Source organism: Lissotriton vulgaris, chromosome 10 (genome assembly GCF_964263255.1).
Source record: "Lissotriton vulgaris chromosome 10, aLisVul1.2, whole genome shotgun sequence".
Classification (NCBI taxonomy): Eukaryota; Metazoa; Chordata; class Amphibia; order Caudata; family Salamandridae; genus Lissotriton; species Lissotriton vulgaris.
The window spans coordinates 564,410,890-564,430,492 of record NC_141698.1 but is presented as its reverse complement, the minus strand read 5'-3'; the positions used below and the strand labels follow the sequence as shown (position 1 = coordinate 564,430,492).

The 19,603-nt window shown below is 42.7% G+C and overlaps 1 protein-coding gene across 4 annotated transcripts in view; it reads left to right on the top strand.

Moving 5' to 3' along the window:
- Nucleotides 1-19,603, top strand: part of CLEC16A (C-type lectin domain containing 16A) — a 704,284-nt gene that overhangs the window by 67,196 nt on the left and 617,485 nt on the right. For all 4 annotated transcript variants that reach the window (XM_086941416.1, XM_086941414.1, XM_086941413.1 and 1 more), the window contains exons 2-4: nt 3,465-3,593; nt 10,986-11,119; nt 15,196-15,344. Coding sequence is in view for 3 of the 4 variants with exons in the window: in XM_086941414.1 (XP_086797540.1) it covers nt 3,465-3,593; nt 10,986-11,119; nt 15,196-15,344 (412 nt within the window). In the remaining variant the exon portion in view is untranslated. The remainder of the gene's footprint in view (nt 1-3,464; nt 3,594-10,985; nt 11,120-15,195; nt 15,345-19,603) is intronic.

Genomic DNA, 19,603 nt, shown 5'->3' with positions numbered 1-19,603 from the left:
CGACTCCCTGTGCTGGGTGTATTTATTCCAGCTCCTTGAGGTGATAAACTTGGGGCCTCGCTTCTTGGCTTACGTGCGACTGTTGTACACAGAGCTGACGGTGTCGGCCCGGGTTGCGGGACACCATACACAGCCTTTTTCTATCCAGTGGGGCACTAGACAGGGCTGCCCCCTGTCCCAGAGATTGTTTACTCTTGCGATGGAGCCCCTGGCGGTGTAGGTTCATAGTGACCCTGTTCTTCGACGGTTCGACTGGTCGCATTCACGCTCGGACCGTATAGCTTTATATGCGGATGATGTCCTCTTTTTCATGACTGATCCCTGGAATTCAGGACCCCGTATATTGGAAATCCTCAGGGTTTTTGGGGGAACCTCGGGCCTCCATGCTAACCCCGCCAAATCTAATTTATTTCCGGTGTGACGGCATCAGGGATGCGACGCCTGGGCATCACAGCTTTTCCGGGCGACGGAGGGTTTCAAATATCTTGGTATATATATTTCCCCATGTCCGTAAGTCTCCTGGGCATGCAATATCACTCCACTACTGGCTAGCCTTAAGAGCGAAACCACTGTGTGGTCCTCTCTCCCTATACGGGCGATCAGTCATTTTAAAATGATGTTGCTGCCCCTTATTCTGTATCGTCTCCAGAATTACCCATATCCCATTCCGCGCTCATGGTTCACACAAGTAGCAGCCATACAAAATACATTCATGTGGAACGGTGTGGCGATCAGAGTGGCACTCCGTACATGTACACAATCCACATATTGCGGCGGGATCGCCGCAGCAGACGTTTATGCCTATTATGTAGCGTCCCATATTGTGGTAATAAACGAATGGTGGCATAGCTCCCCCATGGATCCAGCATATTCGGCGAAACATGCTGCTATGGATCAGGTCTTGCGCCTTCACCTATTATACAGCTCGGTTCGTCTCGATCATCTGCCACCGGCTAGCAGAGTGGTGATACAACTCTGGTGGGCTATGACCCGACAGATGGGCTGGCAGGGGACACTAACTCAAATGACTCCCTTATGGCAGGGTGCATACCTGCAATCCGTGCCGACATTAAAAGGGTTTAGAGGGTGGGACTGTGTCAGGATTTCAACCCTCGGTGATGTGACGCGGGGCACCACAATGAAATCTTCAACAAGAACAGAATGATTTCGATTTACGAAAATCTCAATTCTATAAGTTTTTTCATCTTGACACCCTCTTCTACCCCAGATCCACACATTAGAATCCTTCCCTGAGTTTCAACCCTTGGAGGGCTTGTTGCTTACAGGAGACCTAGGACCGCACAAGATTAAACAAGTCAAACAGGTCTATCAGACACTGACAATCCATTCACCCACCCACCACCTTGGACAAGACACGGCTTGCATGGCAAGCAGATACGCCTGAAATCACCGACGATGATTGGCCGAAGCCATCGCCAGCCCTAGGGGTGCGGCGGTGTCCATACGTTTTGGCTTATCCTATTTAGGTACATACATCCCGCATATTACACTAGGGTACGTCTATGGCGGATGGGCGTTATTCAGTCTCCCATGTGTCTGAGGTGTGATAGGGAGGAGGGGTCATTTTTACACACGGTTTGGAGCTGCTCAGCGTTACAGCCGTTTTGGCGCCGAATTGTTTTTTTATGTGCTGGTATATCCCAACTGTAAGTTCAAAAATATGTTTATATATATATGTTTAATGTGGCACACTATGACAAATACACCGTTTGTACGAATATGGAGACCAGAACCTGTCAGTACGTTTTTGGTTTATGTCTACATGTTCAGTGGGTGTTGTTATATATTGGAAATATGGTTATTGACACAAGCTAAAAGTGCACTTCTCTGGCCATGGTGGGGCTGCGACTCCTAGATATTGCAAAATAACCAAATAAAATGTGTTGTTAAAAACAATGCATCTGCTGAATAAATTCCTTCAGGAGTAGACCGGAAGCCACTCAGCTTCACAACTTTCTGGGTCACACCCATTGCTTAATTATGCTGATTGAGTGTTATATTGTATATTTTTAGATGATTCCTTTTGCATTTTATTCTTGTGTGTATAATGTAACTGTTGTTTGTACAGTGCTGTGATACCCTAACAGGTCATGTACACCAGACGGACCATCATAAAAGGAATCGCCACTAGCAGGCTATCCTGTGGTAATACTCTCTATGCCATAATCTACAAACAAATCCTACACGGACTCTAGACCATCCAAAAAGTAGTCACAAGACTCATACTCCACTGCCCGTGCCGAGCCCATATCACTTTGCATCTCAGGAAATTACACTGGCTCCCTATACACAAGTGCAGCCAATTCAAACTTCTCACACACACATATACAAAGCCCTACTCAACACAGGGCCAGAATATCTGAACAATATCTGAACAAGCTGCATACACTTTCACCAACCCATTAGACTCCCACAGTCTGCCTCACTCTCACTCGCGCACACACCCTGCATCCACAAAAGCAAAACTTTAGATCGCTCATTCTGCTACATCGCAATCAAAACATGAAATTGCCTCCAACACATCAGAGCCGCCTCCTCACTTGATTTCTGCAAGAAGCTGAAGACCTGGCTCTTCATATAGGCCCTTTGGGACAACACACCTACAGACCTTGCCCAAGCACCTGGATACCCTCTTCGGTGATTAGTGCGCCATATGAATCAACATAACAAAACTATTTTTTTAGACTCACATTTTTGACTTTGGTATGAGTTGAACAATGTGTTTGGAGTAGGAGCTGGCTAAGAGTTGACCTTGAAAGTAACTGTGGGCATTTGGGTTTGACCTTCAGCATGTGCAACATTTGGACCCCCCATGTCTGTAAAGTCAAAGAGAAGACTGCACAGAGCATAGGCCAGCTACTCTGCTCCTGCCATGACTTTGGTGTCAAAGTTGAGGAGCTTTGAAGCCTTGCCTAAGGTGTTATGATCAGAATTATTTTAGTCACTCTGATATGGTAGGGGAATCGAGGGATTCTAGCATGCTCCAAGTATTTATATAACCGAACCCTAAAGGCCATAATAAAAGTCCATTATGTACCCATGCTTGTGTAATACTTCATGAGGCAGATACTAATAATTATTGTAAATCCCTCCTGCTGGAAGATTGCTCCTGGCACTGTGGACGGTAATAAGCAGAGAACCAATGTCCTTGCAAGTGGGAGCCAGGGGATAGGTGAGTTATGATCCACCTATTTTTTTGCTATTGTGTGGCTATGTATTTTGCTACAAATCAAATAAAATCCTGTGGAACATTTTCTGTCAGCAAATACATATTTAGCGCATATATCAGGTGGAAAACTAGATGCATGTATGCCTTTATTGTTTGTTTTATGTTCTTATTCTATATGTGTAGAATGATTTTTAGCTAGCAAACCAAGAAACTGTAATTGAGGTTAGTTGTCTTGCACTTTGTAATTGCATTTTTTCTGCATTTCTTTCCGAAGGTACATGTACCACGTTTTGACCAAGAACACCACTGTGACCGAAAACAACCGAAATTTGCTAGTGGAGACGATTCGCTCGATAACTGAGATTCTTATCTGGGGAGATCAAAATGACAGCTCAGTGTTTGAGTAAGTTAACTAGGTTTTTTGTTTGTATTATTTGTCAGGGTATCTCTTTAAAGGAAAGTGCTTAAGCATTACTTTAAACATGCCAGAAAACGTTTCCTTGAACAAATCGTCAGAAAGAATGGACTATTGAGATGGTGTACCTTTCACATGAGAAATTATGGACCCTAATGGACATTTATATGGTCCATACAATACATAAGTAAAATAAACCCATATGCATATTTTTTTTAATTCTAGCGGTGTTCCAGACAGCTTTAGCTGTCTCTCTAGCCTCATACAATGAAAAAAGAAAAATCAACCCTTTTCATCCATTGATCTTTTCAGCTGTCCTTCACATTTTGCATAGGCAGTAGTTTAGACCGCTTCAGCCATTGGCTGTTTTGTACTCTGAAAAATGAAGTGCACTTCAGTGCAAATGAGTGCGGTCAATGTTTCACTTTCTGAAGCCTTCTTCACTTTCCATTCTTTATCCTTTTTAGGTCAGTGCCTAGTATTCGAAGTCATCTTGGGGACTTTCATATAGTTGCCCTGGGAATACAATCCGCCTGTGGCTTGCTATTGTCTTTGTGTTTTTCAACTCCCATTTGATGGATTTCGATTTGCTGTCTTTATTTGATTTAGTCAGTGCAGCTGAGTTTGTACCTACTACCCATGCTAAAGCCATTTTTACAGTCGTTTTGCCACAAACTTGTTTTCTATAACAAACAGGCCTTTAAATCTTGTTCTTCTCTAGTCACATTTGTGGGCATTCAAAGACCCAGGTCAAATGTCAAGCGGTGTTTTCGTGGGAGCCTGGTGTTTATTTTGCTTTGGGCTGACTTCAAAGTGAGAGTGTTTATAGGAAAGAGAAATACAGCGTACTTTCTCCATGAAGCCTGCTTGTGACTTTTATTTTTAATATATTTTATTTTAGACATAGCAATCTGATTGCACATTTTTTTCTGTGAATAATTCCTCTTCATTGGTGAGTCCATTTCTAGTGTGAAACTTACTTTCTAGGAACAAAGTACAAAACTGCATATCAGTCTCAGTGACCAGGTTATACCAGGCATCTTTTGGCGTGTTGCCCCTGCCTTTTTGGCATCTAGCCTGTTTTTGATGGTATGCTGGGCTTCATTTTTGCTGGGATAGTGTCTCTGTGCACTTTTTCAAAGCTATTTAGTGCTAAAGAGCAAGTGCTTCTACTGTAAATTGTGTTATGATTGGTTTTCCAGGAATAGGATGTTTGATTTACTAGTAAGTCCCTAGTACAGTGCACTGTGTATGCCCTGTGCCTGTACATCAAATGCTGCTAGTGGGCTTACAGCACTGGTTGTGCCACCCACACAAGTTGCCTTTCAAAGGTGTCTCAGACCAGCCACTGCAGTGTCTGCGCGCTGTTTTTTCTGCCATGTCAACCATGCAAAATCATCCACTTTCGTGGCCCTAACCTTCCCTTTTCTTACATGTAAGGCACCCCTCCGGTAGGCTCAAGGTACCCTTGGCACCCCTCCGGTAGGCTCAAGGTACCCTTGTGGGCATGGTGCAGTGTATGTGAAAAGGTGTTTTAAATGACTTGATAGGGAAATACTGTGTATTTCGTTTTTCACTATTTAAAGGCCGTCTGTCCCATAGGCTGTCATGGGAGCTGCACTGTAACATTCTATTGGACAAAGTAGAAATATTGAGTTTAGGCTTCCTGAACTCAGGTTTGAAAACTACATCTTTTAGTGAATGATTTTTATATTGTGTGTTTGAAAATGCCACTTTTAGAAAGTGGAAGTGGGCATTTTCTTGCTTAAGCATCCAGTGTGCATCCAGTGTGCCTCTGCCTGTTTGTTTACATAACATAACATTTGTAAAGCGCGCTACATACCCGTGAGGGTCTCCAGGCGCTGGGGGGGGGGCTGCTACTGATCGAAGAGCCAGGTCTTGAGAAGTCTTCTAAAGGTCGGCAGGTCCTGGGTCTGTCGTAGGTTGGTGGGGAGAGTGTTCCAGGTCATGTCGGCGAGATGGGAGAAGGATCGGCTGCCGGCGGTGGTTTTCCGGATGCAAGGAACTGTGGCGAGGGTGAGGTTGGCGGAGCGGAGGCTGCGGGTGGGGGTGTAGAAGCTGAGTCGGTCGTTGAGCTATACCGGTCCGACGTTGTGGAGGGCCTTGTGTGCGTGGATGAGGAGCTTGAAGGTGATCCTCTTGTCGATGGGGAGCCAGTGCAGGTCTCTCCGGAGAGGTGTGATGTGGCTGCATCGTGGGACGTCTATTTATTTACTGTCTGGGTTGTCAGTGACAGGTGCTGAGGATGTGCAGTCACACTAGACAGACACAATGGGGGAGGTTGAGGTGTGTTCTGACTTTCCTGGTTGACTCATAGCCAGGCTGAATAGACAAGGCTGCATTTAGAATAGTGGGAGAACTGAGGAGAGATTGAAAATTGGTAAAGTGTTTTTTTTATTAGTGTCACAGCAGGTATTCCTGCTACCTAACGCCAATATTGTGGATTTCGGGTCTTCAAAAACGGTTGTTGAGGTAGAGGGCCCATCAGTTGTTGTTCTCCCCTGTCTTGTGGCCATTGTTTGTTCCTCCCTCTGTATTGGGCTCTCGGTAAAAAAGGCAACTGACCAGGAAAAGAATGCTGAATCGGTCTACCCCTATAGGGCCTAGAGTTGTGTTGAGCTCCACCACTTTCTTGGGGGTTGTCGTTATCTGAGTCAGATGAATAAGTATCAGAGGGAAATCGTCCTTTAAAGGGACGCCTTCTTCTTCGTCAGCCTCTCTTTTCTCGCTATTGACAGACCTGGGGGCCCTTGTGTGTTTTTGTGATTGTAATTGGGGAGTTTGCCTTCGCTGGTCGTTATAATCTCGTTATAATCTCCTCAGGCCCCCCTTTTCTGTGTGCATACAAATCACTTAACCTCCCATATTTAAAAAAAAAACTTAATGAGTCTCTGTGTAATGCAACTGGTGCTCATGCACAGTGCTCCATTGCCCTTGGGCCAAGTTCGTGCTATATAAAACTGAAAAATACTAGCAACATTTGGGGGCACAATGCAGGAGTGAAAGTATTGTAGACACCATATATTTATTTATTGTAGTAGAACTGGCCTGCATTTCATCCACAGAAGGGTAGCTGCCCCTTTTATGTGATACTGTTTCTCAATTCATGTTTAAAACCACTCGCCTTTAATAAATACTTCCCAAAAGGAAACACTTCCACATAAAGAAGTGCACCTTCTTGAATTTTGAATGCAACCTTATCATACTTTAACATGTTTGCTAAATGTTCTACATTTCAAATATTTTCAAGGTAAAGCTCTTTAAAGTGTGGTCCTTTACATATGGTGCTGTTAGAGCTTGGGAAGTTAGGGCTTTGTTGGGCTTTTATCCAGTGGGTGCTTATCTTAGAATCACATGCACTTTTTTGCCAATTCACCATGAACCCAATACAGAGACCTCATTGATGTGCACCCTCATAAATTGGTGGTGAAGGCGTGACAACAGAAAGGGGGTGTAGTCACGAGGAACGGAGTCATGCGAACCAGTGTCTTGACTGTCAACTTATGCATTTACTTTTTTAAAACTGTAGCAAAGAAATTGGCAACAAGGACAAACATGACAGTAAATCTGTTCTGGTTTAATTGATTGCAAAGGCATTTTAAAATATCTTTTGGGGTTAAGACACCCTCTGCTGAGATCTTTGTGTGCCCAGGAAATCTTAGAGGATAATAGCAATGGTCCGATAACTCTGGCAGTTAATGCTGTTGCTGGAGAGATCTGTGTGTTGTCTAGTTCCAGTTTGGTCTGCTAATACTGCATAGAGGTTTTTTTTTGTCAAAACTTTATGGGTGTTCCTAAATCACATGCAGCATGAGGCATTGTTATATTTGTATTTTACAATTCGGACAGCAAGGCCCGATAGAATTATTTTTCGTATGCGGTTTTTGCCTTAAAAGCATTGACTGCCATGTTCACAATACAATTTTCAACACTCATGATGCTTGATACTTAATTTCACAACAATTGTAAGTTTCATTTGGAACAAAGGAACTATATAACTCCCTAAACTCTGGCTGGTGGCCACCTACGTTTCTGAGTGTGAGTGTTATCAGTAACATTGCTTACGTCACTTTTATGGAGTCGGATTTTACAGCGTCACTGACTCTGTGTGTTCTGCATGGATGTCCTGGGCAGGCCCCTCTGCCGTCCAGGGGAGGATGTATCGGATATGGAGCATTTATGGTTATCTTGTTGATTGTGTATACATCTTTATGCCTACCTTCTAGTCTTAGCTAGTGGCTAGCTAAACTGTTAAGTGAAACCAAGGGTACAAGTGGGTATGTTCAGGTGTTCGGTAGGTCCAAAGTTTATAAAGCTTCATGGTGAGTGTCCCATGACATCGCTATTGGTTTCTTCCGCAGGCCTCTATATTGCTCCCTGTGGAGCGCTCCACTTTCCGCCCTTCCCCATTGTATAACATCTTCTCGCCAAGTCGAGATATTTGGGGGAGATATGGAACCTGACCTACAAATCTAGATTGTGCTGTGCAGTTTTTGGGACGGGGTACAAACCCCAGCAAACATCTCCCCCTAGTACACCGCTTAGGAACCCCTACTGTTTGCCTTATATCAGCTGCTACTTGTGACCAGTAGATTGAGAGCGCAGGGCCTGACCACAGCATATTTAATAGATTTGCATCGTGTTCGTGCCATCTGGGACATGCTGATGCAGCTTCTGGGTACATGACATGACATGTAATCTATGTGGTATAAGATAAGCTCTATGTAAGATCATAAATTGTATAAGTTTGAAACTGGAGTTGCGTGAGACTCTCTTTGGAAATGCTATAATAGTCTTCCATTCCGTATCTTGTAGGTATCTCTCAATACCCTGTCCCCATTTGTCTTGTAGCTGAGTCAGGGGTACCGCAAGGTGGGATCTCATTCCACGGCATAGCCAACGCGTCGGGTGTCTGCCGTTACCCATTAGGGGTACTGCATATATGAATTTGTGTGTGGCTGGTTCAATAGTGGCAGGGGCCCAACCGCGTGATGTTTGCATTCGTAAGAAATAGGGAGTTCGGAAGGTTGTGTATGAAATCCATATGGTTTAACAGTATACCATTCCCGAACAGTGTCCCCATTGTTGACACTCCTGCCTACTCCCAAATACGTTTTCGCGTCAATGCATCCGTTGGGGGGGGGGGAGAACGAGACGCGGTATACTTGGAGCATATAGAATAGTCTTGGTCTTGTATTTATGGGCCAGTTTCCAATATTTGAGGGCAAATTTAAGAGTACTGGGGCCTGAGCTGGAGTGCGCTCTCAGGAGTAGAACAGCGTATGTAATGCACCTTGCTCGACATACAGGGTGTGTAGGCTATTTCTTGTAGATTATGGTGTTCTAACGAGTATGACCGCCACTGTAGTTGACTTGCTATTCAGTAGAAATTGATGTCTGGTGCTCCGAGCCCCCTCCTTTCCCCCCCCCCCCCCCCCCCCCTGCGCCCCCTGCCCCCCCCCAAATCTGTCGGCAGCTATAGTTTGGTTAATCCCACCGAGCTCTGTCCTTTCCTAGTTTCATATTCAGGGTTTTGAAATATGGCACTGGTACAACTACTGGTAGGTTGGTAAAATAGCATAAAAGCCTTGGGAGCATTACCATTTTAGATGCATTGCATCCTGTCATGGATGCTATTTGTGAGCGCAGAGAGGAAATGGCTTTCCGGAGGTTCCCTTCCAGCAAGTCCCGTGTCTCCCTGAATATCTGGACCCCTAAATATTTCAAGGTGCTATGGGCAACCTGGATTATTGGGCCCTGCTCAATGTGTTCCTGTATTGGCTAATTACACTGGGAAAAATGCTCGCATATTTCACTTGGTCCAACCCAGATCCCGGTTCGAGCTCAATAATAACTGTCTCATTCTTCAGTCTGCTTGCATCAAACCTGCTGTTCAGTAAGTACTATGATAGTAGCACCTTCTGTGCACTGTCCTTTTCGATCCTTTGTGTAGGTGGGCGCTACAGAAGTAAACAATTGCAAAACTGTTACAAGACCTTATTAAATAGAGCTTAAAGTGATTGTAATGCACCTGGTGCGCACTCGTTGCAAACAAAGGTTATGAGTGGTGATTGCCAAAGATTTATATTGCTGAGCGAAGCACTCAAATGCATGATCAGTTGCTTGGTGCACATAGCCTTGGTTGCAGCGCACAGAGCTCTTGAGCTGCCGCACTCCGAGGAAAATAATTAGAGGGAACAGTGGTCATAACCACTGGCAGTCACTCTGGGTAGCATTCCACCCCATCAATTTTTTTGCCCATTGTGACTTATTAGACAGCAGATGGCTTTAAGCAATTAGTTACTGACCCGATCTGTCATGAGAACAGTCCATCCTGAAATGCAAGACCACTCCTTCGCTTAAGGGACCACAAGCAACCCAAGACTTGTTTTGGCCTTTATAGGCCCAGTCAGTGAGATGTAGCTTGGGTCCTGTGGCACAGCGGGCACGGGACACAAGTGTGTTCATTCCCTTGGCCATTTAAGGTGTTCTGCACCAAACACACAAGAGATGATGGGGGAATGCTTGCAAATGGTCTATAACACTGAAAATCACTATGGGTAGCTTTCAAACACATTGTTTTTTGCCCATTGTAAAGAATATTCCCAGATGTGGTTCCATTGCTCACGGTGCCACAGAATCAATGCTGTACCTCACCGACGTGGCCTAGAAACAGCCTGGAGTTGATTGTGTTGCCTTCTGGAGTGAACCTTGCTTGCCAGTCCGGGAGGAATATTCCCATCGGGATCAGGAGCCGGACCAGTATTGATTTGCATAAGGTGGGCCTCTGTCCAGAGTGGCACAGATGGGTTGGATTGCTACCCAGAGCGATTGCCAGTACTTTAGACTATTTGCAAGCATTCGTCTTGTCACCTTTCACGAGCTTGACTCACAGAATGATGCTTCTACTGCATGAATCCGATGCTGAACTTAAGCTTGAGTTTCTCGTCGGTTTTTATTAATTCCGACCTGTGAAACCATACCAGGTTTGAAATTACATTTGTTTTAACCCTGAAAAGTTTGAAATTGGGCACTATCTCAGATATTTCTCTTACTCACAAGTTGACGCTGCACGGGTACTGGCTCACCCATACATGCCACACTCCTCTTCAGAAAGTATGAAAAGTGAGTGCATCTTAAATGACAAGGCAGTTTTGAAGAGCTTTTTAATGCTCGAAGTGTGAAATAAATTAAACTGTGCTGGAGAGATTTGGTGATTTTACACAGGTATTGTTGTTTCTTTAGACTTTGAATCTTTTGATTTTCAGTGTCTGTTCTGAAATGATTTTCAAACGTCACCGTGAAACTGTATCATGGTATGGTATTGTATTAATTAAATGCTTTTTGTTTTTTTTGTAGCTTTTTCCTGGAGAAGAACATGTTTGTTTTCTTTTTGAACATCCTGCGCCAGAAATCTGGTCGTTATGTCTGTGTTCAGTTACTCCAGACCTTGAACATCCTCTTTGAAAATATCAGTCACGAGACCTCTCTTTGTAAGAGCACATTAGTTTCCTTTATTTGTCCATGCACGTCTTCCTGTTTGTTGCATGCATTGCTGCTTTGATATGGGTGTTGTTTTTTAAATCCACTAAGTTTGACATACAAGTGATTTGCAATGAACACGGGTATCTAGTTTAATGTAACCATGACTATTGAATTCTCTGCCCTACAGCCCTTGTATTATAAGCCAGGCCATGACTACAAGAAGTAAATAAATGTAAATGTTGCATGATATATCAAGCACAGTACGATTAATTGTGCAAAGTGAATGGCCCCTTGTGTTTTTGGAAACTTCCCTTCTTTTATACTATCCACATCACCTGGATTTCTAGAGACTTGGCCTCATCTAGTCTTCTAATCTTTAATGTACATTGTAAGACTCACTGTAATAGAGCATTCCTGGCTATTTTAAAATATTGAGACGGCGGAATACTTATCTTGTATTAAATTTAACTGGAAGACCTAATAAAAGCCATTATAAACTCACATAAAGAAATGTGAGATTAGCATTGATTTATTTATTATTTTTCTTTCCCCCTGGCATTCGTCCCTCAGGCAAGTGCTATGGCTAATGGGTACACTTTCCAAATTAACAAACTCGGGAGAGTGGACTCATTGGCCTAAGCCCCATAGTGCAAGAATTTACTAGATGCATGTTTTTTAAAGGTGGACTACTGGACTCAACAGATAAACACTACAGAAAGTCCATACAGGAGACAGGCGTGTTTGGGTATGATGATGCTTGACCATATGTGCTGTGAAAAAAATACTCTTGTATTTGGTGGAATACAAGGTATAATCAGGACCAGGTCTACGGGACCTCTGGTCTCTGGCAGTGCTTTGCTCTTCTCACAGAAGCTTCAGGCCCTCCCTTTGTTGAAGATTGTGTAGCTTACATATGCGGGTTAATGCATTAAAGTTCAAGGTCTCAGTCTGCGATATGACCATGGCATCAGCAGTATACCCCAGTTAATATTGCTGCTACAGGAATGGCCTGAAAACAAGATATTTTCAAAATGTCTATGGGTTTTGGTGCATTTATAACCTGGACACTAGTTTATGGAAGAAACAGACCTCCTTCAAACTAGAGGGACCATCACAATTATTTCCACCTGGCTATGAAGTCAAATAAAACATAGAAAACATTTTATGTGTACCAAATAGGTAATCACCACGTGTACCTTGTAAATGCAACTCTCATTTTAAGAAACACTAATATACAATAATTAGCATGAACACATTCACAAGTGTACACTGTGCAGTTGCATAACAAAGGCTGTGCAGTTTAGTGGAGGGCAGTAACAGAAAGACTGTCTTTCATGATTACTACCTCTACACCTCATGCGAAATACCAATACTATTTATTATACCTTAAGAGGTGGGAATACTGCTGATGGATTTTGGTCCCGAGTTCACGTTGGAGGAACCAGTTCCTACCAAGTATGGAGTTACCTCCACCAGATTTCAAGGCTGATTGTCCACCCCTCTTAGTTTCTTCCTCGTGTCTGGAAGAGTTAACTTCATGACAGTTTGCAAAATAAATGAATGTGATCTTACCCAATTATGTAAGTGTTACAACCCAACATAGTGTGGACAACGTTTTAATCAATTCTGGAGACTAAATATATGTATGAGCAGTGACGATCAACAGCTATATTGAGCACACACTGCCATTGCTCATATTTGTGGCATAAAGCCTGTTTGTGGTTGATATTCCAGCATAGTGTGTTGTCCACTAGAGTCACTCGCCATGATAAACAAGGGTACTTTGGAAGAGAAACATTTGTCTTCTTCGTTGACCCCACTAAATATGGCAGATATTACCATGGCAGAGTCCTTCTTCTTTTTCCCAGCTCTATATCAGGCCCATCATTGCAAAACAGTAAGATGTACCTGCCAAATGCACTATGCCAGCCTAATATTCAGGTTTATATGCACTCACACTATATTGGGTGTGTTTGATATTATTGTATTTGTCTCGCATAGGGTATGTCTATTATTCCTATGTGCATAAACTACATGTGCCATGATCATCTGCTTTATTGGCAGTTGTTTATAAGGTAAACGTTTGTAAAATATTCCCAGTGTATAAAGCATAATCACAAGTGTTATCAGTGGGCACAGTGTGCATGTAATATTCTTATTTATGAACTTTGTACACCTGCTCAATCTGTAATAATCAGCAATTCTGGAAGGACCATGTAAAATATTGTAAAGTGGGTACCTGAGCCCCGTATGTAATGTGTCTGGTGCCTCAGTGGACTAATAATGCATCCACTGCAAGGATCTGTGTTGGATCCCGTGTCCACAGCCTGAAGGCTCCACAGTTGATAAAATCAGTATCATTGAGTTGGGTACCAATACATATTTATTGTTTAGCACCAAGAGACCCTTTGCAGCGAATGTGTGCTGTAGACATTCAATTAGTATGTTCAATGATGCATATGTACAAGCGTGTAGGAAACGGACACTCCTCACGCAGATGCAGCGAAGAGTATTCAACACATAGAATGTCTATTTACTGTTAGTGCTGGCACTCACCAGTAATCATCTTCATGATAAAGAGGGGGTTGCGTTTACTTCCTGTATGTTTAATGAAGCCTTCTATCGTCGTAGGTCTGAACTGTATACACTAGCAAAGTCATTAGAATCGCCCAGAGCTCGTGACATGCAAGGATGTCCTCTATTGGTCAACACCATAATTTCCTTCCTCATACAGCATATGTGGTAACAGTACGTACATAAACAACTTTACACTACACTTACCGAAAGGCATTCCCATTGGATAGTTAGGAAAAGAATAGTGGGAATTAAAAAATGTTTAACGTCACTCTGGTATTCCTAGGTGATGATCGACCAAATGGGCAATCCATTCACAGGGTAATGCAGAGTAAATCTGCAGCAGAGAAAAAGGCAGCTGAGCGCTCAGGTCAACTAACATTCTGGGTGTGCAATGCAAAGCAACTGGAAATGCAATACTGATATACTGGTGTGGGGCAAAGCACTCCCAAAATCTGCATGGTTCGCCTGAATAGGAGTAACTTTCTTAGCCCCACTTACTGTTACCAACACGGTCTGTCAGCTATCCACACGCAGGACATAAATGCAAAGGCAAACTATGTTGAGCTCATAACATACATTGGTAGTGTCATAAAGGTAACTATAAACAATGCTTATTTAGGATCAGCAACACTGCCGTATTTGGGAGCTGTGCAGACTAATTAAGACTACCACCCAGGAACTCGGTAGGCTGTATCATCAAGAGTAGAGCACTTAATACATAGCCATAACATGCAAGGTACAAGGAAAAGTGGTGCATCATAGGAAAAGATAGAAGCAAAGTAGGGATAAATCGCTGGGACTTAACGAAGAGGTGAAAAGATGAGAAGGACTGCAGACCGGAATGTACCGCAGGTGTTGAATGCTCAAAAAACATGTGCTGGCTTAAGGAATTGGTGCACTGCTAATTAGTGATGGTTCTGGCAACAGGAACACACTGTGCTGACTTGGCAACAAGGTATTGCAGCAGGGAAAACCCAGTGCGGCATAAACCTAGCATGATCTGGCATTAAGGAGCCTGTGAAAAAAGAGGGCGACTTAAAATAGTAACACTGCTGCAATATCCACCACTGCGCTGAAGCAAACTGAGATTTTAAACGAGCTCCTTTGCAATCACACACCTCTGATGTAATTAGTGAGTGTTGCCACTTGCCAGAAATTGCTGTGCCAGTTCCTCCATCCATCAGTTGTTGATTCCAGAAAACCTACATTTTGGGCGAAATTGATTTCCAATTGTCATAAACATTCATATGAATACAGAATAAAAGATTGGGGCATAGTCCAACATTCGAACTGTCCCACCCATGTTAGTACAGGTCGAAACAATGAAACTTGATTTTTTTCTTAATGCCTATTATGTTGATAACCTAAAAAGGAAGGATCAAAAATGTGTGCTGAAAAGCAATCAAGGCAGTTTTAACATAGTACGATGTTAGTAACTTATTGGGACCTTTTCCAAACAAAATACAATGTAACTCTTTAAATATGTAATTATCTTTTTGTGTTACAGACTATTTGCTGTCCAACAACCATGTCAATTCAATTATTGTGCACAAGTTTGACTTTTCTGATGAAGAAATTATGGCTTATTACATCTCATTCTTAAAGACACTTTCGTTGAAACTGAACAATCACACTGTGCATTTCTTTTATAATGAGGTAAGTTATGCAGCTTACCATTTACCAGTCTATGCGCAAGCTATTTCTCTTGATTGTTTAGAGTAAGGTAAAACTAAACCCATTTCCATGGGGATCATGGCCTTCTAATTTTCAAAATGTACCAGACATAAATTTAACTAATGATATTTATTTCACCAGGAAATGGTGTCGTGGTAAGAGCTGTGTTATGTGTGCACAGAATTAGATTATGCTTGAGGGTTTGGAAATCTTAATGCTTAATGCTAAATACTTCTACATCAGAAAAATATTGCCTGATATCGAAGCAGCAGACCATATAAAATATCACACTTCTATATCTTTTAAATTACTTTTTGTTATGAGTGGAATACTTTTGTATCGACCCTGCATGTACCTGATCTGCAGTCCTACAATGATGAAAAGAGGTTAACATATAGTGTTTCTATAGTTTAGTTATTCTGAGCTTCTGTCTTTAAAAGCTCTCATAGAGCATGTATGTGTCTGTGCTGTTCATTCAGTCTAAATAACCAACAGGTTGCCTACATTAATATGCTGTATATGCCTTCCTTTGGTATCTTATTATTTGTCTTTGTGCATCAAATGAGTAATCGAGCCTAGATCCAGTTTAATAATACAACCAGGCTGGTGGTTGCCATGGACGTTTTTTAATGAGGTCGTGGGGGCTCTGCCCAGGCCATATTTCCTACCTTCTATTTTGTTTTTATATTCCGTACGTGGTACAGTACAGCACTTGTCCATTTATTTTTGTGAATGGGTTAATCAGAAAGTATCAGTGGCCCTTGCACATGTTCTACTTGTCGCAGGATTTACAGGGCTTGCATTCTTCTTACCCTGGTCCTCTGTGGGCTTCGACACTATAGAGCCACACCACCCCTCTGTAATGAAAGACATGCCTCGCTGATTGAACACAGATTGGTCGCCTTAGGCTTAAGCTCTGTACAGTCCAAGGCTGTATCAGTCAGTGAGGGTGTGCTCCATTTTCTGCTTCTTTATGTCCGAATATAGCTCCCTGGGAGAGGAGGAAGTCAAAATGGCAAACCAGTGTGCACTTGAGTGGCCTCATAACTGATGCCAGTTACACGCTGTAAACACATGGTTTATAGATCACTAAAGCATGCAGAGTGTATGTTACCTGATCAACTTCTATATAGTTAAGAGTTCTGGCTGAGACCCATCTTGAACCCTCGCCACGATGCTGTGGGCTCAGTTCAGCTCCTCAGTGCTGGGAATGGTGCATGGCCCGTCATGTTATCTAGTATCGTTGAGAACAGCTGAAGTTTGGGTATGACTTGCCTATCCCAGTGAGCAGTGTGAAAAGAAATGTAGCTCATCGCTCTTTCCTGCTGCCTTTCTAAGGAGCAGACGGGTTACTTCCCTAAATCAGATCAAAGCTGACAGTGACTGAAACAGAGTGCAGTGCTTGCTACCCGATATGTGTTTCTTGGAATGCCTTGAACACTTTAATTAGAGGATGCTTAAAGTGTATTTATCTTTGAAATACTGTAAAGTTACTTAAAGTCTAGAATATGGAACAGTTCGCCACATCCAACTTTGTTCACAATTAAGTCTGTCTTGCTTTATAGACATTGTAAAGTAGAATAATATGCGACGGTCCAGAGTTTTTTTTAATACATGTCACAAACTCATAGATTCTTCTGGACTAAAGCCTTTCTTAGACTCTCACCCATGCACCCGTGCATTTCAGAAGGGAGTAAACTGGACTCCATACGTGAAAATCCAGGGCTCGGAGGTATCATCCAGTCTCATTTCTTATCACCTTCCACCCTGAATCTTTGGCATGTTGAACCTCCTTCCCTCCATCTGCCAAATCACTCGCGGCGCTAAAATTATTTCCTGGACTGAAAAGCATTTCACAAAGAATCTGAAATATCCCCACAATGTCTCATATTGTTCTAGTTCTGATACGTGTGCTATACAAAATGTATTAGGTGGTGTCATGTAACACTCCTTGATTACCTTCTGAGGGAATGCTTATGTAATGCTACAGACACAGTGGCTCCATCTCGAAACAGGTGTCATCTGAATGCCAGGCGTTCCTTGCTCTTCTTGTAGGATAACTGAATAGTTTGAAGTTTCAGTAAAACACAGCATGACGCCTACAGGCCACTGTCTGAATATATTCTGGAATGACTCAGATCTTCAGCTTCCCAAGAGTGAGACAATAAGGGCCCCGAAGTCGGTAAAAGTAACAAATGTTGCAGCCCAATAGCATGTGCCATTAAGAGCAATAAACACAAAAAAGGAGGTTGCCTAGACCAGACAATTGTGGAAGGAAATTGTGGTAAGGCCTGAAAATTTGAATGCTGTAGTCCAGGTGTGGTCTAAGAGGAGGCCCTCCTTAATGGGAGAGGATGCCTCACACACTATATAGTGTCATGCTTCATCATAGTCATCCTCTCCCCACCCTGGTAAGATGATACTACCAGGGCGGACTCAAACTCTGCGAAGACTTGGCGAACGTAGGCAGTTCTTACATAAAACTTACAGGACAAAAATCAGGATCCAGTTCTATTAAAAATAACTTAAGGTTCCTTGGTTATCACCTTTATTAGTGTGGACCTCCGGTGCGTTGGAAACTACTACGTTGCTGGAATCTACAGAGTATAATGTCTCTTAGTCCATCCTTTAATAAGCCAACATGTTTCTGCGCACGCAGAGAGCCTAAGAGGTCTGGGGCATTCATCAGGGCTGTCGGATCCCTATGATAGTGCTACCCGGCGTTCCCTATATCTGTACGTACTATGGTGGGGGAGTACACCTAAGGTAAACCCAAGTGAATCCTACCTAGGATATTCTTCTACACAAGTCATCCTGCACCTGCAGAGGGAAAAGAGTACTACAGGTCCATAACAATGTATCAATGTGCACCCCACAGTTAATTAAACACACACTATGGTAGACTACACAACTAAAAACACAGGCCTCCTTGAATGCTGAAAATCACCACCCACCACATGCATTAGATAAGACATACCATGTGAGAGTGAGTGGGTAATAAAACACGAGGCCCCTTCTCAGGGTCCACAGCGGTGGGGGTGAATATAAGTATTATCAACTTTTTGTTAGGAAAAACACCAAAAGTCCATATAGTGACTGGTTAACTAAAGGACTAATTTACCCGGATATTAAGATTCTATATCCTGCATAATAAATAACATTTACTAAAGTTACTAGTGATCCAAAGGCATAACACACCTACTCCTTACTCTATATTTTAGGGGATACCAGAGACTCAGTCAAAGTTGGAGTGGTGGCCTTTGTAGTCACACACTGAAATGAAGAAAAAACATAAAAAGGAAGAACAACATAAAATGAATGATAGTAGATATGGGAAGGTAACCTGGAGTAGTTGGATATAGTTGTCAGTGGACTGATTTTTCTGTAATCAAAATCAAGGTTCGCTTGGGACTGATGAGCTAAGGTTCAAAATCAGCATTATTTCTAGATCTACGTCACATACATTTACCTGGACGGTGAAAGAATCTGCCCCTAAAAAACTTGTGTGGTGTGTTCACGAGCTATGAGCTGGAAAGGAACACACAAGATGGTGTAATATCAAAAGCCGTATGTAGGTGTCGCAGCGTCCGAAATACAGAGAACAGTAAATGCCATAGAACGCATAGAACGCACTTTCCTTAATCAGAGTAACCACATTGTTCCAGGCCCGTTCCAAAACATCAGGTGTACATATTCTCAATCACCTCTCATTACAATGTGGAGACCTGCACTTTGGTCGTACAATGCCAGCATTCCTGCATTGGTTCTGCGGAAAGGTCATTATTTAATTTATATGGTAAGTGTTCTCATATTCCAGTAGTTGCTAAATGGGCCAATATACAGAGTTGTCATTCTAATATAACATTGTGGCTGAGGTCTTTGTAAGAGCTATGTAAGAGGATCGATCATCTCCTAGGGCAAATGGCCGCTCAGTGAATTACCAAGACGCTCTGCCCTCATAGTATGAGTAGCAATGGGAGACTCCTGATAGTAATATAGGACCACATAAAGCCAAATTCCAAAACTCTACACGTCTCGATAATTACGTGGTGAAAAAACGTGGCTGTTCCATAACCTCTCACATCAGTGTCTGGTCCCTAGAAACCATCCCCTGCTCTTTAGTTCATCATAAAGCACGCCACGCCAGAGCACCTACATCCGTCTGCTCCCTGCCTGTTGGTACACTGGTGGTCTGGCTAACTTTTTTTATCACTTAAACTATTCTTATAATGCTCCAGTTC